The sequence below is a fragment of the Schistocerca serialis genome, chromosome 1 (assembly GCF_023864345.2).
Source record: "Schistocerca serialis cubense isolate TAMUIC-IGC-003099 chromosome 1, iqSchSeri2.2, whole genome shotgun sequence".
Lineage (NCBI taxonomy): Eukaryota > Metazoa > Arthropoda > Insecta > Orthoptera > Acrididae > Schistocerca > Schistocerca serialis.
Window position 1 is genome coordinate 959,672,915 of NC_064638.1, and position 21,528 is coordinate 959,694,442.

At 39.2% G+C, this 21,528-nt stretch overlaps 1 protein-coding gene across 1 annotated transcript; it reads right to left on the bottom strand.

Moving 5' to 3' along the window:
- Positions 1-421: 421 nt before the first annotated feature.
- On the bottom strand, positions 422-20,394 carry LOC126458606 (23 kDa integral membrane protein-like). Its single transcript, XM_050095767.1, has 5 exons — positions 20,320-20,394; positions 16,746-16,934; positions 8,840-9,010; positions 2,253-2,468; positions 422-596 (listed from the first exon to the last, which is right to left on the bottom strand). Exons 1-5 carry the CDS (start codon positions 20,377-20,379, stop codon positions 525-527), a joined length of 708 nt encoding a protein of 235 aa, XP_049951724.1. The 5' UTR covers positions 20,380-20,394; the 3' UTR covers positions 422-524.
- Positions 20,395-21,528: the final 1,134 nt, after the last annotated feature.

A 21,528-nucleotide genomic window follows, 5' to 3' on the forward strand; every position in this document is an offset into this window, starting at 1 on the left:
AAGTAGAATCTGTATATAGACTCTTAACAAATAACTATGCAGCCACACTCTGTTTCATATTTGTGACAAACTAATAACGAATTTTGCAGGATCTATAACAACAAAGTAAGTTGTTTAGATACTATTATACAAAAACTGAGTTAAAAGATCTATCATCATTGTGTTGCCAAAATTGAAAAAGGCTGTTGTTTTGTTCCAAGTGCATTACTTTTTCAAATGTCAAACTGCAGCCAATAGATGTCTCTTGAATTTTATGATAGCTTATATAATGGAATTAAACTAATGATACCTGCCAATGCTAGTCATACATGCTCCTAGAATAATATCACTTGTTACCGAATAATGCAAAATTATATAAAGGTTCATACTATACTAAGTAGAAATGCTAAAATTATTCTTACATTGTTTGTTCACAGTACATGTTCTTTAAATCTAGTAGTCAGTATTACTGACTGTCATTCACTGTAGTGATTCTTGCGGAAATCCGATCACAACAGTTTCACATATTTCTTTTGAACAAGAAGTTAAACATCTCTTCTTCGAGCCTCATTTTTGATTGAGCTGGCCAAGCAAAGAGCAAATACTATTCCAACAATCTGAAACAATTATTTATTGTCTTTAAAACATAATTTTGATTAAAAATTCGTAAAAATGAATCACTGTATATTATTTAAAATATACAGTAAATCAGGTATATTGGAACGCAAAACTTTAATATGTAAGTACATCTTCATTTTAAGTGAAAATATAGTTTTGTTAACCTTCGTTTGTCTGGTGCAACTTACTGTAAAATTAAGACACTATTTAGTGCCATCTTCTTCCACTTTAAAAAATTTTTTTGTTATTCATGCAGACTCTTTTTTTTAAACAAAAACTAATTTTATTGATGTAGGGTAAAAGTGCACATTGGTTTTAACACAAGGTATTTGTTTCTTTGGTGATTATGGATAACATAACTGTATATAACAGACCAGAATGCTGAGAGTGGACAGATATAGGTGAATTATATCCATCTCTGTTAACATTCAGGTAATATGGATAACATGACTTTAGAGAGAGATGGATTATGGACAACGCTAAATAATACTTTTGTAAATAACTGGAACTCCCTTTGCTGCAGTGACTTCCAGAGTAAGTTTGTGTTCTATTTACTGGTGCCTGTATTTAATATTCGTTGTCAATGTTGGTACACTAAAGGGAAATAAAAGAAATAATAAAATCATACTACAGGTACATATTTTTACATGAGGGAGTATATTGACACTAAATTATCTTAGTGCTCATGATGAAAACTGAGTCAGTGAACCAGTTTCATTCTAAAAGAATTCAGAATATGTGGATAGCTGTCAGAATAATTTTCATGACAGTCTAGTACTGTTAGATCACTGAAAATAAGTGTGCATAGTTATTATGTGCATGATATGTAAGTTAAAATTAAGATGTAGGTAGCTACTACTCAATAATAATGCTTATTCACCTAATACGAGAATTTTTGTCACAACGGTTGCAAGTAAAAATTGTTGATGTTAGTATTAAAAGAGAAATTTTTTAATATAATTTCAAAGTTTATAGGACCCTGTTATGACGAAATAAGCACTGAGACCCTTCTTTCTAATACTACTCCATGACTGAAATTTGTATGCACAAAACCTAAGTACTACATTTAAATGTAGTAATGCCAGTACTGTATTACTTCAAAATTGTATATAACATACAGTCATTGCTACATTAGAAAAAACAAACAAAGATAGGAGAACGAAATTTGCAAGTTAAGAAAAAAATTATATGTTGGTGGCTCTTATAAATTTTTGTTGAAAAGAGGCTATAAAAAGATTATAAGTGCGATAATTTATCATTTTTATTTGTTGCAAATGATATTTGTACAATCTGGTAGCTGTATGGTGAAGATTCATTTACTTCTATCATAATACTCATATCTTTCATAAAATTTTTAAATAATGCTTAACAAGTGTATGTATGACATATATTTGAGAGTTGTATGAAATCGTAGTGCCAACAGATTCTGATTCTTGAACAAAGGATATGTTTATTGGGTGTAGATGCCAAGCAATTCATTGTTCATTGACATAAAATTTCTGGAATTTGTAGGACACACACACACAAGCAGAAGCTGTAACTCGTTAAATAGTTTTATATCAATGAGAGAAAGGTGCATTACCAGAAAATATCAAGGAAAGCACTGTTTACTTTGATCAGAACAGAGTACTGATAATAATACTTTAATTTCATACCTCAACAACAGCTGCTCCAATTGCAATACCACCCATTATGTGTCCTGCATAGCTCAAGAAGTTCTCCATAGCTTCAAGACAGCCAGTAGTGTAGTAAGGTGCTGTATTAAGAATTCCAATTCTACAAATGTCACCTTGTTTGCAACAAGAAGATGGCAAGTTTAACATGCCTCTCTTCAAATAATCTCCTGGTCCATCTGCTCCACAGCATTCTAGCTGCAGTTACAGGAAAAAACAACAAATATTCATTCAAAGTCTACAGACACATACATTGCATCAAAGTACTATCCTACCAAAGATCTAAGAAAATAGTCATTAATTCTACAAAGTAAAGATAACCAAATTTTTAATTGCACAGGAGGGAGAAATACTCATTTATGATAAAGGAGCTATTCATAAATAAATCATAATGTAAAATGTACATAAATAAAAATGTTCCGTTGTTAAAAATCATAAACCTCCAGAAGTTCTTCAGTGTTAGCTCTAAGATTCTGACACAACGTTGCATTAGAATATCTGCAAGCTTTGATATACTTACTGGAGCACCATATGGCATATAAATATATAACTAATAAATAAAGGTGATACATTGTTAGCAAAAACCGCATGTTCATTTGTTCAAAATCTTAAGTCTCTAGAAGTTCTTCACCAGTTACTCTGAAATTTTGGCAGAAAACTCCATTCCAATATGTGCTTGTTATTGTATACCTGTTTTAATGTATATATTATACAAAGAAATATGTAATGTATAAAGGGGAAATGTTAGTACCAAAAAATCGTATTACAGAATGCCAGAGAGAGGAGGAAAGAGGAAATGGACAGTGTGGTGGGAGGAAATGGACATAGAAAGTGGAAAGGAGGAGACAGAAAGAGAATGGGAGCATAAGGACATTGAGAGAGGGGGGAGTAGAAGATGGAATAAGAAATGTGGGAGGTGATGGACAGAGAGAGGGGGCAGGAGGAGATGGAGAGAGGGGATGAGGCGAAGATGGACAGTGGACAGAGGTAGAGGGGAGGAAGTGATAGATGGAGAGAGAGGGGAAGGAAGAATTAGACAGAGAGAGGGAGAAGAGGTGATGGACAAAGAGAAAGCGAAGAGGAGATGGGTAGAAACAGGCCCCACTGTTGGAGCTCTTTCCTGTTCCATTCATGTATGAAGTGCAGGAAAAATGATTTTTTAAATGCCTCTTTGTGTACTGTAACTAATATAATCTTGTCCTCATGATCTTTATGGGATTAGTAAGTAAATGCTTGTAACATATTCCTAGACTCGCCATTTAAAGCCGTTTCTTGAAACTTTGTTACTAGACTTTCACAGGATATTTTCTGTCTACCTTCAAGAATCTGCCAGATCAGTTTCTTCATCATCTCTGTGAAACTCTCCCACAGAACAAACAAAACTATGACCATTCTTTCTGCCCTTAAAGTATATGTTCAATATCCCCTGCTAGACGTGTTTGGTATGGGTTCCATGCACTTGTGCAATATTCTAAGATGGGTCGCACAAATGATTTGTAAACAATCTCGTTGTACACTGATTACATTTCCTTAGTGTACTACCAATAAACCGAATGCCCTGCCCATGACTGAGCCTATGTGATCGATCCGTTTCAAGTTGTTACTAAGTGTTACACCCAGGTGTTTGTATGAGTTTACAGATTCCAGCTGTGACTCACTGATATTATATTTGTAGGATACTATGTTTTTCATTTCCTGAAGTAAACAGTTTTTCATTTCTGAACATTTAAAGCAAGTTTCTAGACTTTGCACCACTCTGAAATGTTATCAAGATGGGGCTGAATATTTATACATATTTTTTTTTCAGACTATACTTCGCTGTAGATAATTACACCCCCTGTGAAAAGTCTGAGCTTACTATTAATATCGTCCGAAAGATGATTAATGTATGACATGAGCAGTAAGAGACCCAATACACTTCCCTGGAGTACACCTGAACCTACTTCTGCATCAGTCAATGGATCTCCACCAAAGATGACATTCTGCCAACTCCCTACCAAAAAATCTTACTTCCATCACAAATTTCGTTTGATACCGCATGCGATTGTGCTCATTCTTTTGATAATATCCCTTTACGTGATATTGAGCCAAGTGCTTTTTTTGAAATCGAGAAATATTGCATCTGCCTGACTGCCCTGATCCGTTGCTTTCAGGATGTTACGTGACAAAAATGTGCATTAGGTTTCACATGATCTATATTTTCAAAATCCATGCTGGTTGGCATGGAGGTGGTCGTTATGTCCGAGGTACCTCATTATATTCGAGCTCAGAATAAATATCAAAGATAATAGACGGTAATCTTGTAGATTACTTCTTCTACCCTCCTTGAATATAGATGTGACATATGCTTTCTTCCAACTACTGGCCACAGTTTTGTGCTAGAGGTAACTACAATAGGTTATAGTTAACAGAGGGGCTAACTCAGAAGCGAATTGAGACAAGAATCTGATAGGGTTTCCGTCGGACCTAGGAGCGTTGTTGAATTTTAATGATTTCAGACGTTTCTCGACGTCACTGTAAATAATTTTTATTTAACTCATCTTTTCAGTGGTACGATAATTATATTGGGGGAGAGCTCCTGGGTTCTCCTTGTTAAAGATAGATTAGAAAGCAGTGTTCAGCATTTACGCTTTTGTTGTGCCTCTCTCAATTTGAATTCCTACCTTGTTCATGAGTGACTGGACATTAACTTTGGTGTCACTAACAGCCATCCTGTGACAGATCCTTCGACAATATTCTGCTACGATATTCATTGAAGATTTTACACATTACTCTTTGACCGCTAAACTCGTTTCTTCCAGCGTCTCTCTATCTACGGCCTTGTGCTAATATGCAGTAGCATCTGTCTCTTTAGAACTTCTTTACAGTCACTGTATATCATGGAGGATCCATCCCATCATGGACTACGTACAACCCTGTTGGCAGAACATCCGCAACTGAGCATTATAGTAGAGGTTGAAAATACCGCTTCAGTTGTAAATTACTTTATTTTCACACGATAGGTCTCGGACTGTTATTAGCCCATCCTCAGGTGCCGTAGCTGTGCTGTGGCCTCCGAGTGCCGCGTGTACCAGGCGCGGTGTGCTGTCTATGAGCGCAGAACTATGGCTCCCTGTTCAGTGCTTGGTCAACTATTCATTTAAACTTGAACCATAGTTCCTCTACATGTTCCTGTCCAAAGCTAAAAGTTTCAAGTTCCTCGTTGAGATATGACTGCTTCTCTGTCTATTGCTGAACATATAAATCTTTCTACTTGCTTTTGGTTGCCCTTTGTGCTTTGGTATTCACTGTTACTAGAGCTGCCTAATGATCATTGATTCCAGTTTCGATGTGGATTTCCTCATAAAGGTCAGGTCTATTTATTGCCATTATATCTAATATACAGGGTGATTCAGGAGGAATGTCACATAATTTGTGACATAATTTTACGTGTGAAAAATAAACTAAAAAAGGAAAAATTCCTATGAACCTGTGTCCGATTTTCAATCGTTACAGAACTGGAGAGGGCTGAAGACTAGGCACATCTATGAACGGATATAAAGACAAGTGTGAATATTACTTACCAAAATGCTAGCTAGGCGCTGTGGTAGACAAAATAATGATGGTACAGACTACTGATCCATCTTACAAGAGGTATGAGTGTTCTCCAACAGATGGCAAGACTGTGACGTCTCACTGAGGCAACGGCTGCAAGTGCACCTGGTGCGCAATCATGGGTTGGATCAGTGAGCAGTCGTGAGGCCGTGTGCATGTTATGCTTGATGTTATTTAATTGAGCAAGTGCATTGTGTCCATGAATATGAACACGCTGCATACATTGATCCCCGCAGAATACGCAGACGGGTATTGTACTGTATTGTACGGGACCTATAATGGCAGGGCCCATACAGCTGTGACAGAATGCCAGAGACGTTTCCCTGATTGATGAACCCCTGCCATGGATTTTCAAACATAACGTGAATCCGGAATACTATCCAGTGAACACGTAACATCAGAACGTGGGGCCGTCCAGTCAGTCGAGGAAAGGGACGACGTTATTCCGATAGCACAATGGAATCACACCACAAGTACACGGTGCATTAGCTGTCAGCTCGATATTCCCCAAACACGAGTCTGCGGTACCTTACATACAGCGCATGCAAAGTTTGCATTCTGGTGACTCAGCAGACAGGCAACAAATTTGAGAATGGTTGGCTGTAGACACAGACGTCGTGCAATTCACTTTATTTACAGATAAGACTGCATTTACATACAGTGGTATCATGAAACCAGCAGTTCTCGTACACAGGCGATAGGGAACCCATATAACTCAAGGGAAACAAGATTCCAAGTTAGGTTCTCAGTGAATGTCGAGTGCAGTACGATTGATGACCGGCTGATGGTGCCTATCTTCCTGCCAAATTGCATGACAGCCGCAGCATATGCCCATTTCCTGATAGCAGATGTGCCTGCACTTTTGGAAGACGTGACGTTACAGCAACGACGGCATATTTACCTGCAGCATGATCGACCACCGATTCATTGTACCAGACAAGTAGCCCGGTACCTGAGTAACACATCTGGCCGCGGCGGACTGGCCCACCATACCACCCGATCTAACCCCATTAGAATTCTGTTTATGGGGCTGGTTAAGGGGGATATCTAGGCTAAGAAGGTGGATACACATGAAGAACGTGTCGCTCCCATCACTGGCGCTGTTGCCCACATTAAAGCCCGTCGATATGACGCTCGATGGCAACACAACAGCCTTCCAACGCATTGACAAGTGCCCTGAGAGGGTTGGGGTCCTTTTTGAACACATGTTGTTGGATGGATCAGTCATCTGTCCAATCATTACACTATCAACCACAGCGCCCGCACGGCACTTCAATAAGTAATGTTCATACTTGTCTTCATTTTCTTACAAGCGTGCTATCTTCAATCCACTCCAGTTCCGGAACGATCGAAAATCGGACACATGTTCATAGGATTTTTTCAATTTATTTCCACATAGAGAATCGCATCACAAATTATGTGACATTCCTCCTGAATCACCCCGTATTTCCATCATGAGTCAGGTTCTGAACTATGTGTTCTAGATAATTTTCAAATAAGTCACTTAGTAAAGTTTCGCAATATGTCTGTCATGCCCACCGCAAGCAAAACTTGATTTTGCCAGTTTATTGTTAGATTTATAATAGTTTCACTGATGATTGCAGTATGTTCGGGCAACTTACGTACAAGTGGACTGAGGTTTGCTCTTAAGTTTTTGGTCACATCAAGAGCTGAGTCTCGTTGGGCAACAGAAGGATTCAGTTACCATTTTCTGTCCATTACCTTACCCAAAAAATCTCGCATGCAGCTTAATTTTCTATCTCGGTTGATTTGAGTTTCTTGTATATTGCTTCAAATACAACACCTTCATTTCCTGCCAGCCCATACTGTCGATATACTAGTAAATTTGCCCCAGAAATCTCACTGCTATCAATTTCATGTTTCAACCAGTTTAGTGTTCCTAGTAAAATGTGAGCTTCAGTGTTCTTGAGTAGCTTTCGCACTCTGACATTGTTGTGAATGCTTCAGCAATTTACTGTTAGCATTTTAATACACTCACCTGTGGGCTGCATTTCTTTGGATCTTACCCTGGAATTCTGAGGTTCCTACATCTATTGTTGTCTGGACTGTATGGAACCCTTGTGTGCACCTCACACACAGTCAGCTACTGGGGTAGCTACTGCTAATGTGTAGTACACATCTCACCCATTTAAGCAGACCCTCCAACTCTCAACACTATGTCGTAAGTCTAGAAAGTCACAGCCTAACACTTCACAGAACCCTCGGGGTATCTGGTTCAAGCCTTCCACTCGACTCACAACCAAGAGACCACGATCTGTTGTGAGCACGATGCTGCAGATCATGAGCTTCGCTGGATATCTGTGAATACGGTTGATATTCTCGACCTTCTCTGCTAGTCGCTGGCATGATCCAAGTATGACCTCGGAGCACAGACGACAGGCATAGTTCGTTGCAACGTGCGTCTGCCTAAGGAACTTCTGAACTGCCGATGATTAAAGGATGCCTACCCGTTCGCAGTCGCTGCCCTTGACACGGGACACAGCAGGTTTCCCAACAGATGAAGCGAGCCTCACTAGAACAGTTTCGGTTTCAGTGAAGGACAGCACCTCAGACCTGTTGGTTAGTTGGCTGCTGGGTACAATATCCTAAGTTCTCGCTGATGTGTTCCCTTTAGACAGGACGCCTAGACCCACTACTGACACGCTTCTCATAATCGAGTGGCCGGGTAACGATAGGGATCGTACTTCCCACCGGAGAGACAGTGTCCGCAGGAGAGGATAGTACTCTAGTAGAACAGTGAATGTAGGAGAACACAAATTTGAGAGGTAATGAAGTAAGAAAGTAACATCTACAGGAGCAGTTACGATGGCTAAGAGAAGCTACGAAAAGGAAGATCGTCGCAGGCACTTCGGTTTCTTTAAGTTAGAATTTTGCAAACTAGATTGCTACTTACAACATTAGAATTCAAATATATGGTAATCTTCTACTAATATTTTGAAGGAATCATAACTTACACTATCCTGGAGCGCATCCATTGCTTTCTTACTACTTTCGTTTATACTGTAGTCATGAACAAAATCATAAAGAGTTTGTTTTAGAACAGCATCCGTATCACCACCGTATACAAAAGCAAGAACAGCAATTGCAATTTGCAGAACCAGTACTGTCAGGAGGAACACAGCATACTGAAAAAGATAAATAAACAATAAAAATTAGTGTTTTTCCTTATGTAGTCATATTTCCACAACGTACACATAAAACATTAATAAAGCAGATATTATAGGATATCAGTAACTAACGATTACTTCTATTTTTTGGTGTACCTTTTGGGGTACTACATTACTTATCTGTAATAAAAGTTCCTTAACTCTTTCGCATTTAAAGTTTTTACGACTAGTCCCTCTTGCAGAAAAACGAACGAGTGGACACGGATGCCAAACGGCATCAAAGGGCCGAAAAGACAAGTAAAACGTAAAGAAATTGGTATCTTCTTCGTGGCTAATAAAGACCGCTTTGTTGGCCGTTAGACTGCACTGAATGTTTCAATTGTAATCTCTGTTTTGCAGTTTTATTTAAAAGCCGCGCGATGTAGCCGAGTGGTCTAGGGCTCCATGCCACGGTTTGCGCGGCTTCCCCCGTCAGAGGTTGAAGTCTTCCCTCGGGCATGGATGTGTGTGTTGTCCTTAGCGTTAGATTAAGTAGTGTCTAAGCCTAGGGACCGCTGACCTCAGCAGTTTGGTCCCATAGGAACTTACCACAAATTTCCAATTTTATTTAGAATTATATTTCAGTAACAAATTTGTGATAAAATGTGGAAGGTGTCATCACGGATCTATGAATTCAACGATCTTTGAACACATTTGTTTAATGTCATGGTTGCCCAAAATTATTGGAACTGGAAACAAAACAGGATATCATAAAAGCGCCTCGGAAATTAAAATTCAGGAAGTCTGCAAGGACGATGAGATATGTAATCATATGATCAACCATGTGAATGAGGAAGTAACTGAACCAGTTTTACTTATACCTTTACAAAAGCCGGCCGCGGTGGTCTAGCGGTTCTAGGCGCTCAGTCCGGAACCGCGGGACTGCTACGGTCGCAGGTTCGAATCTTGCCTCGGGCATGGATGTCTGTGATGTCCTTAGGTTACTTAGGTTTAAGTAGTTCTAAGTTCTAGGGGACTGATGACCACAGATGTTAAGTCCCATAGTGCTCAGAGCCATTTGAACCTTTACAAAAGTGAAAACTTAAGAAGTATAGGATTACCCCTATACATGAATTGTGGCAAGGATGACCTAGATAGACAGAGATCAGTCTCTTTAATACTGGATATCTAGACGATATTAGATGTGCAGCATATTGAGGCTTGTTGTTGTTTTTTTTTATGGTGGTCTTCAGTCTGAATCTGGTTTGATGCTGGTCTCTATGACAGTCTATATTGTGCAAGGGTGTTCATCTCTGCATAACTGTAGCAGCCTTTATCCATTTGAGGCTGCCTGCCGTATTAAAACCTTAGTCTCCGTCTACAGCTTTTGCCCACCACATCTCTGTCCATTAACAAATTCTTACTTCTTGATGCCTCAGGATGTGTCCTATCAATTTATGTTCCCTTCTTTTAGTATGGTTAGCACAGTGGATTCGCATATGGGAGAGCCACTGTTCAAACCCCTTCCGACCATCCAGGACTAGGTAGTTGATTTGCCTAAATCGCTCCAGGATTGAAAGGCACACTGCCGGTTTCCTTCCTCATCCTTTCGTCATCGGCACTTTACACTCAAATCTTCCTTTTTTTAGTCCTTTGGGTCATAAATTTCTTTTTAGCCCAATTCGATTCACTACCTCCTCATCTGTTATGCGATCTACCCACTTAGTCCTCGGCATTCTATCGCACAACATTTCAAAGGTTGTTATTCTCGTCCTGTCCGAACTGCTTATCGTCCACGTTTCACTTCCACATAATGTTACACTCGAGACAAATATCTTCAGGAAATACTTCCTAACACTTAAATTGATGAAATGGAATAATTGTATGGCATTAATGGACAGGAGACCCCATCTAGGGGTTGTCCGGACATCCGAGATACGTCTTTTTGACGCCACTTCGACGACTTGCGATTCGTTGAAGGTGAAATGAAGTGATTAGAAAACAAACACGCAGTCCCCGAGCGAAGAAAATTTTGACCCGGCCAGGAAACGAGCCCGGTACCCCTTGATCTAGAGGCAGAGACGCTGCCCACAAGAGTATAATCTGTGGACTTAGTGCTAGATAACAAGGTTGACAGGTGACTTTCGACACGTACATAGATCCATGTGCCATCATGAGTACCATGAAATTACTAGTCATGCGGTGTTGATATTCCGGTTTCCAAAGAGCTGTTAATCACTGTTTTTTTTTTTTTTTTAGATCGGTAGTTTATTAATCAGTTTATACAAAACCGCTAGCCAATCAGGAACACTTCTAGAAGGAACGAATTTTTGGAGGTATGTAGTTTATAAATATCAATAAAAACGGCAACAGGTGCTATTACATGTGGGTTTGTTACTCCACAACTGGTTTCATTCTAAACGAACAACTTCGTCGTTTATAACTGGCTGTTGTCATTTTTATTTACATTTACATCATTCAGCTGTGCAGCCACGAAATTGTTAAAACGCTAGACCGGTAGCAGGGGCAATTTAATTGATATTAGATGTTTACAAATTTATCTTTTTCAGAAATGCCTTTCTTGCTGTTGCCAGTCTGCGTTTTATATCTTTGGTACTGGCTCTCATCAGCTATTTTACTGCCAGAATAGTAAAACTCACCTGCTACTTTCAGTTTCTCAGTTCAACTTCCTCTGGATCGCTTGACTTAAGATTACTCTAGATTATTCTTATTTTATTTTGTTGATGTTCGTCTTGTAATCTGTTTTCAACACCCTATCAATTCCGTTCAACTGTTCTTTCAGATCCCTTGCCGTCTATGGTAGGATTACAATGTCATCAACAAATCTTCAAGTTTCTATCTCTTCTCCATGAACTTTAACACCCTTTCCAAATTTCTCCTTGGTTTCCTGTACTGCTTGCTCATTCTACAAATTGAGTAACATCAGTGAAAAGCCACATTACATTAAATTACTTCTTCCTCAACAGCAGCTTTAGGAGAATGCAGTACATTCTACGTTGTCAAAAGCTTTATTTTTTTGAGTCTTCAATCTTCTGGATGGTTTGGTGTGGCCCGCCACGTATTCCTCTTATGTGCCAAACTTTTAATCTCAGAGTAGTAATTGCAACAACCTCTGTATTCCTATACGGTTTTTCCTCTCTGCAGCTCCCTCTAGTACCATGGAAGATATTCCATGATGTCTTAACAGATGCCTATCATCCTTTCCCTTCTTCTTGCCAGTGTTTTCCGAGTGTCCCTTTCCTCGCGGATTCTGCGGAGAACCTCCTTATTCCTGGCCCTGTCAGCCCACCTAATTTTCAACATTTTTCTGTTGCACAACATCTCAAAGGCTTCGATTTTCTTCGGTTCCGGTTTTCCTACATTTCATACAATGCTGTGCTCCAGACGTCCATTCTCAGAAATTTCTTCTTCAAATTAAGAACTATGTTTGATACAAGCAGACTTCTCTTGGCCGGGAATGCCCTTTTAGCCAGTGCTAGTCTGCGTTTTATGCTGTCCTTACCCCGTCCGTCAAGGGTTATTTACTGCCTAGGTAGCAAAATTCCTTATTTCGTCCACTTCGTGACCCCAGTTCTGATGTAAAGTTTCTCATTGTTCTCATTTCTGTTACTTCTCATTACTTTCGTCTTTTTCAATTTATTCTGTCCATGTCCTGTACTCATTAGACTGCTCATTCCATTCAACACATCCTGAAATTCTTCTTCACTTTCAATGACAATAGCACTGTCATCAGTGAATCTTATCACTGATAGCGTATCACCCTGAATTTTAATCCCACACTTGAACATTTTTTTTCTTTCCCTCATTACTTCTTCGATGTATAGATTGAACAGCAAGGGCGAAAGACTATACCCCTGTCTTGCTCCCTATTTAATCCCAGCGCTTTGTTCTTCGTCTTCCTTGTTCGCTCTTGGTTCTTGTACATATCGTATATTACCCTTCTTTCCCTATAACTTACCCGTATTTTTCACAGAATTCCGAACATCTTGCACGATTTTACTGTGTCGAACGATTTTTCCGTGTCGATAAATCCAATGGACGTAACTTGATGTTTCTTCAGTCTTGCTTCCATTATCAACCGCAATGTCAGAACTGTCTTTACCTTTCCTAAAGCTATATCGATCGTCACCAAATAGATACTCAACCAATTCTCCGTATATTAATCTTGTAAGCAACATGAATCCATGAGCTATTAAGCTCATTGTGAGATAATTCTCACACATATTGTCCCTTGCCATCTTCGAAATTGTGCGGATGATGATTTTCAGGAAGTCTGATGGTATATCGCCAATCTCATACATCTGCACACCAATGGGAATAGTCGCTTTGTTGCCACTTCCCTTTATGATTTTAGAAATTCCAGTGGAATGTTATCCATCCCTTCTCCCTTATTTGATATTTAGACGTCCAAACCGATTTTAAATTTCGATTCTAATAATGGATCCCCCATCTCTTCCTTGCCGACTCCTATTTTTTCTTCTGTCGCCTCACCAGACAAGTCCTCACCCTCATAAAGGCCTTCAATGTACTCTTCTACATTTAACACTAGAATTCGCATTGCACTCACAATGTTACCGCTCTTGCTTTTAGTTTCATCATAGGTTATTTTGACACTTATATATGCTGAGTCAGTCCTTCCGACAATCATTTATTTTTCGATATCTTCAGTTTTTTATGCAGCCATTTCGCCTTAGCTTCCTCGTTCATGAGTGACTTGTATTTCTATATTCCTGAATTTCTCTGCACATGTTGGTATTTCCTTCGTTCGTCGATCAACTGAAGCATTTCTTCTGTTATCCAGGGCTTCCTGGCAGTTACCTTCCTTGCACCTACGTTTTCGTTTCCAACTTTTGTGATAGCTATTTCCCGAAATGTCCATTCCTCTTCAACTAAAGTTCCTACTGAGCTGTTCCTTACCGCACTATCTACGACATCAGAGAACATCATGCGTCTCTCTCCATTCTTCAGTACGCCCGCAACTCGTTTCCTTGTGTACTGACTCTTCCTGACTACTCTTCATCGTTACGAAATTGTGGTCTGAGTCTACATGTTCTCCTAGGTACAACTTACAATCCCGTTACCGTTTCTTCCACTCATTCCCCTACAAACGCCTTCCAGTCCCCCATGACTGTTAGATTTTCATCTCCCTTTACGTAATGAACTACCCGTTCATGATACTTATACACTTCCTCTGTCTCTTCAGCTTCTGCTTGTGACGTCTTTACAAATATCTGAACTATTCCTGTCGTCGTTGGTTTGCTGTCGATTCTGATGACAACAGCTCTATCACTAAAATGGTTCACAGTAACACATTCTCTGACCTACCCTCCTATTTATAACGGATTCTAGTCCCACTATATTATTTTCTGCTGCTGTTGATATTACCCTTTACTCGTCAACCAGAAATTTTTCTTCCTTCCATTTCGTTTCACTGTCCCTCAATATATCTAGACTGAGCCTTAGTATTTCTTTTTGCAGGTTTTCGAGCTTCCCTAACACGTTCAAACTTCTGACACTCAGTGCCTCGACTCATAGAACGTTATCCTCTCGTTGGTTATTCAATATTTTTCTCATGGTCACCTCCCCCATGGCAGTCTCCCACCGAATACGAATGGGGGACTATGTGGAATCTTTTGGAGTGGAGACATCATCGTGACACTTTTTCAATCAGAAGTCACATGTTTCGTGGATACACATTATGTGTCTTTAATGCAGTGATTTCCATTGCCTTCTGCATCCTCATGCCTTTGATCGTTGCTGACTCTTCCTATTTTTAGTGGCAGTTTCACATTACAACGGCAAAAGAGTGCCATGAACCTATGTCCACTCCCTCGTCCTCTTTGACAAGGCCGTTCACAGAATGACGGTCACCTGTTTCGCTGGAAGTCTTCGACACCCATTGCTGATGAATTTTATTAAAAATATAAGCAGTTGTTAGATTCGAACCTAGGATCGAGAACATTTTGTTTTGTAATCAAATACGTACCTCTAGACCATGGAAGACGTCCCTGGACTCCGAGTAGATGCGGCTTCCCCCCCCCCCCCCCCCCCCCACCCACCCACCCACGCCTTGATTTTTATAATTTTTAAAAATAGTACTCCTGATATCACCCCACTTGATGTTAGGAATACACACAGTGCGATATTTGAATACCATTTTCCAGCTATCTGTATTTAAGTGTTGTGACTTCTTTATTTTTTGTGCGTTATTATGAATGATATAGAATTTTGTATATGGTATTCAGATTAATTAAAAACTAGTAAATTTGTTGTGGATTTTAAAAACGGGTGCGATATTAGGGCTGCTTCCTCAAAAACCGTGGTGCTAGAAAGGTCTCTGATACTCCACTAACTTAAAGCGAAACCTAGTAAAATCAGAGTGCCAAAGCAGGTATAGCAATAGTATTAGACAACAAATTAGGAAAGCAAATAGGCAACTATGACTGCATTTGTCAAAGCAGAATTATAGTAAATGAAAAAATTAAGATATTGTAGCTTAGTATTACTTGAGTCCACAACGCCGACGAAGGAAGAAAGGTGCTTCAAGCTATGAATAGGAACAACTGCGCAACAGCTACATGTTATATATGAGCAAAAATGTTCTCAGGTAAGGAAATGTAACAACGAAATTAAAATTAACGTGTAGACGAACAGCTACGGGTCACGTGTCATTTGCTTCATTGCTAGTTTCACTCTTGTAGATCTGAGATTTTAATGTGTTATCATGAAAGCTGGTATTATCAGAAGATGTTCTCGTCTGTACTGTGTAACTAGTAATACAGCAAATAATAAGCGACTTGTGGCGGTCTGTTTGTTGTAAATAAATGCCGGGGTTTCGTTATATACAATTCTCTGTTTGTCAGTAACTGGTTATTTAAAGACACTACGATTTAACGTACTACGACTCGTGGAGTTAGTGCATTGGCGAATTACTACCGTTCTCTCACATTAAAAAAATGCAGAAAACAGGAAATCACTGTTTTGCAACTTTATTCCTGCATCATGGAAACGATTTGCTTCCGGACGTGGCTGCCTATTCGTGATATGAATAATGCACTCTACACGTCCTAGCATTTTGTAAACGACAATTTATAATTAATCTGTTCAGGATATTCTTAAAGTTTTCTTGTGTTACAGAACTCGACTCTACATTCTGTTCTTATGTACTGTCCGCACCAAAGTAAGCAAGTAAGGCTTTTGTACAGAATTGTTAACAACAATCTTGTCACATTCGTAACAAAATGATAAGATCAGCTTTATCGTTGAATAAAATGAGATGTGCTCATTGTGTTGAAAGCAGTAAAACTGAGTAACATATAACATAAAATGCCATTAACTTTAGAAAACGTTAACCATTACCGTGCACACTATTTATGTTCTTAGACAGCAAGCTCTGTAAACCATCTGCATGTTTGGGAAGAAGATCGAATCACTTCCGTATGTTTCTCTGCACTAAAGAAGTTAGAAGTCACTTTCAAAAATTAGTTTTTGATGTTGATCTCATCTTGCCTGTTAATAGCATCCTATCAAGTTTGTGACTCCGAAAATTAACTGCTTTGAAATTCACAGATAGGTTAACACTGTGTTACATATGAATTAAAAATGGCAGTTTTCAGATATACCATTTATAATTGTAAACGCTTTATTTCTAAGTTGTATTACAAGAGAGTGATCGGTATCATAGTAGAAACACGAAATTTCACGAATAGCACCTAGGTAGTTAGTACATTGTAACTAATTTTGACGTACTTACCGTTGTGACCATACAATGACTCTCTCTGATTGCTCCGCAGCATCCATAGAATGAGATCACAAGAATAATACTGCCAATAACTATGAGTAGTATAGCAGGAGTATTTGTCTTTGAGTCAAGAACTTCTCCAATTTCACCAATTTGCAGCTTTATCAGAATTCCAATTGTCAGTAGTGCGATACCTGCAAGCTAAGAAGAAGACTTTTTCAGAAACACTATGTCACATGCCATTATTAACGTAGCTGAGTTTCGAGAACTAGCTCGTAGAATATAATGAAGCCTGACTGACTTCTCAAAGCTTCCACAAAACTTACTGACGTACATGAATATTATGAGTGAAATGTTATTATTTTGTTGTTATGCAAGCACACGAAAGGGTAAGATTAGAGGCAGAAAATCAGACAATATTAATGTTGTAGCCCGTCGAACGGATTATCAACAAATGTCTCAATTTCCACTTCACTAGTCACTATGGATACCTCTACGATTTAAGCGACAGGATAATACTGTGATGAACGATAGTGTAGAACATATTTCCATATAAAGATGCTGAAAAAAAACACCTTTTCTCATCTCTCGAAAATAATTGTTTTCATTAAAAGATATATGCAGTATATTACAGAAGTCATTCAGTATTTTTCGGAATATAATTGACTTTTTTCTTCGAGAGAATATCTTGCAATAACTGAAACTTCTGAAAACCTAAAGTTGAGACCAGAAAAAGAGGCGTTTTTCTTTCGCTACCGAAGCGCTATCAATTGGTCCGGAAATGTAAGCACGAGAGCTTCTGTTGATTTTAAGTGAGTAGGACACCGATACTGGATCGAAGGAATGTGGTGGGCAGTGATGAGTGCTCGGATTGTTGTGTTGGTGGAACGTTGTTTTGTGTTGAACTAGTCCCCAACTGCACTCTCTCAGAAAGTTTCATTACGTCACACTCTCCATTGCAGAATGAAAGGTTTATTTTACTTCAAATAAAGTTCGTGTGTCTCTCATAAATTTGACTGCGTATACTCTCATCGCCTGTACACTTTCACGGCAGAGGTTTCTCTGTCATTTTCAGGCTACTCTCTAGGAATCCTCTGATTTATTTTATTCTTTTGGGGAGTTGGGAGGAGAGCGATAGGTCAACATTCATGATACTGCTTTGATGAATCCCGCCACGACTTTCCTGCGATAAGCTCTTCATCTCGGCGTAGCAAATTCATCCAACGTCCTCGATTAATTATTTGTTGAACATACTTCAATCTGTTTTCTTTTACAGTTTTTGCCCTCTGCAGCTCCACCTTGTGCTATGGAAGTTAGGTCCTGATGCCTTAAAACGTATCCTGTCATCAGGTCCCTTCTTCCAAACAGTTTTTTTTCCAAATCTTCCTGTCCTCATCGATTTTACGGAGAGGTTGTTTATTTTTCTATGTTATCAGTCGACTTAATTTTCAACATCCTATTGTAACATGGCATATCAAATGCTTCGATTCTTTTTTCCTATTTCCGACAGTCCATAATTTGCTTCCGTACAATGCTGTGCTTCAGACGTCAGTTTTCAGAAATTTCTTCCTCATATTAAGACCTGTTTTTGACGCTAGTAGACTGCTTTTAATTCCCTCTTTGTCTGGATTAGCCAGATTTTTACATCCTCCTTACCTCTTTCAAAATCCAAGAAACAGTATTAGCCAGGACAAATACCTATCTCACATCATACAGGTATAAAATTTCTTCTACTCCTACGCAATACCTTCACACAGACAAACACGCCGGTCGTATATGTACACATGATTTTTTGACAGATCGGTCTTATGAACATTTTCAATTCCCTCTGGTAAACAACAGGACATCTAGACTTAAAATTCACGAAGAGATCGACCATGAGTTTCGTTAAACTTGACAATCGGACGTATGGGGAGGGTGGCGACAGATACTTTACTCTCAACTTAATTCACATTTATCGCTTGTAGAGACGTTAACGACGTTGCTAGTTATTAAGACAAACAAATGAGAACCGTCACAGGAGGAGCTGCGTACAGATAACGTTTTATGTGATCCTAGGATTTAGAGTTCCGCTGCAACGGACGAAATGGGCAAGCAACACCAGAGCTAGACGTCCGAAACGCATTCGCAATCCTCGCTGCTGAGCAAGATATATTCTTTCAGGAGCATGCAATTTGTCCATCTGATGCTTCCTCAAGAGAAGAAGAGTAAGGACTAAAATTTTTGAATACACACTGCCGTCCACCTCGGTAGCTGCGTGGTTAGCGCGGCAGATTGCTAACCGAAGGAGCCCGGTTTCGATTCCCGGCCAGGTCTGAGATTCTCTCCTTTGGAGGAGTGGGTGTCGTGTTGCCCTTACGTTCCCATCGTCTTAAAGGACTTCCCCCAACTCTCTGCCGCTAGGGACCCAGAATTCCAGAATTTCTCCTGAGTATGACAGGTGGAAACTTGCCGAAACATTACTTCAAGACGACGCTGTTATACCCATGAAAACCGAATAAACTTTATCTGCTGATACAGTAATGTACAGAGGTAAGTCATATTAATTTGGGAACTCGATCGGTAATTCTTAAATAATACTAATATGACCTGAATCTAAGAATCACATTGCATTTACCATCAGAACTGAATCTTTATACGCACAGTATGTTTAGGCAAAATGCCATAATCTGACAGACATAAAATGCAAACAGCTTAGAAAACCACAGGAGCTATTTATGCTTTAGGTCTGCCAAGTGATGACACTTTATCTAAACTAGTTGTACAAATAACAGTTCAAACGTATGACATCCCTGGTGGTAAACACAACGTCGTTTTAAATTTCGTATACACTGTGGAACACAACTTAAGGAATGTTCAAGATTGATTATGATGATGGATAAAACTGGATGTACACTGGCCAAATTCCAAACAGCTAGTAGTGTAATGCAGTCCACACTACCAGAAGATACAGAAATGAGTATGTTGTGTTCCAAGTTACACTGTTAATTACGCTGAAAAACATAGGATTATTTGGCTACCTAAGGATCACAGTTTTTGTGCGATTATTTCGCAGTATACAGCTCACACTCTTCCACAAGTCATAAAATGCGTTCGTAACATCAACAGGCTGTTTGCAGAAGTTTATGATACGACTTTCTGATTATGCCGTTTACGTCATTCTTTCAGTTGTCAAGGCGTGTAGCTCGTTTAATTGTTGTCTTCACGACAGTAAACTTCAGTATACAATTCTCTGCAGACTGCTAAAGCATTAACTAGCTAAGTATCTAGGGGGAAGGATTGCTGTTCAAATCTATTGAGCTGAAAACATAAGAGACCTGTTACTAAATTTACGTACGCTCTGGTATGGGCTCGTTGATCATAGCAAGAGATACTGTCTCACATACAAGGCATGATTTCCTACGGCCGTGGCAACTAGCATTTTTGGCAAGGTTTTCGTCATTCTCGCTCCTTAGCTACTAGAATATAATCGAGCGTTCGTCGTTTTGCCAAAAGTTTGGAATGCACAGTCAAAGAAGCAAATATCGCTGACAGAGTGGATGCAAAAACAGAGAAGTACATTGGCTCTAAAAGTACGAATACTTACCACAAAAATGAAATTGAACAGGAAAAGGATGTACTTTACGATGGAAATAGCGCAGCCCATTTTGTTGCTTGTTGCTGTACCACGGACGGAAGTCTTACTGATAACGGAGTTGATCAATGCGTGATCCTATCTTATCTCTAGCCTCCGCCCCCACCACGTCTGTGGTTCGTGAAAATAACTTCGTACTTAGAGATACAGCGTTATATATGTTCAAAACTGCATGGCACTCTTCTGTTATTCTGTTCTGACTTTACATATTTCCGGTGGTACATTTGTAGTTAACAAAATGATAATTGGAAGCCAGTTCCTAAATCAAAACTACAGCTTTTTACTAATTCCCCTGAAAAAAGACGATAACGAAGTAATTACTTTATAATCCAAAGTCACACACATTAGGTCCCACACGTAAACATGAGCAGAGAAGAAGGTAATTATTATAATGGACCTCATGGAATTGTCCACAGCGTCTGTACACATTTAAACTACAGATTATCAAATAGTGTGTATCAGTAAACACTTTTTTTTTCTTCTGCTAATATTAAATACACATACGATTCTGCAGAATTTCTCACCAACGGTGCCTATGTTGTCAGTGTGTAAGTTTACCAAAATTTTTTCGAACTCATCTCTGCGATCAGAAAAAAACGTTTGACTGCATAAGCCATAATACATTTATATATAAATTAAAATATTGTGGTGCCACAGGAAACTTTACAAAATGATTGAAACCCAATATCCCAAACAAGAAATAATTAGTACCAATAGGGAAGACCCTTACATTACGCTTGCAGTCGTCATCCGAGAAGGAAATAATTACGTGTGACTCTGATACCGTAGTAGGGATGTGACTGAGCGTCCATGAACCTCACAAACCTACCGCCCTCTCCCCCTCCCCCCCCTCTCTCTCTCTCTATCTCTCTCTCTCTTCTCTGTCTCTCTCTCTCAAGCACAGACACACACACACACACACACACACACACACACACACACACACACACACACACACAGAGAGAGAGATAATAAATAACATCTGTCCCACAAGATTCCATCTTAGACCCATACATTTTCATGTGATTTATTGACCTTACTTCAATATTATTACTAGATGCAAGAACTGCTTTGCTTACAGATTATAAAAACACTGCAATAAATAGATAGTCAAATATAGTGGTAGGATTAGCCGTTATTGAAATTTTCGCATGTATTAAT

Coding starts and splice junctions, on each gene's coding strand:
- LOC126458606 (XM_050095767.1), bottom strand. CDS start 20,379: ATGGGCTGCGCTATTTCCATCGTAAAGTACATCCTTTTCCTGTTCAAT. Junction 2,469..8,839: donor TGGATGCGCTCCAGGATAGT/GTAAGTTATGAT, acceptor CTGTAACTGCAG/CTAGAATGCTGTGGAGCAGA. Junction 597..2,252: donor TTGGAGCAGCTGTTGTTGAG/GTATGAAATTAA, acceptor TAATTGTTTCAG/ATTGTTGGAATAGTATTTGC.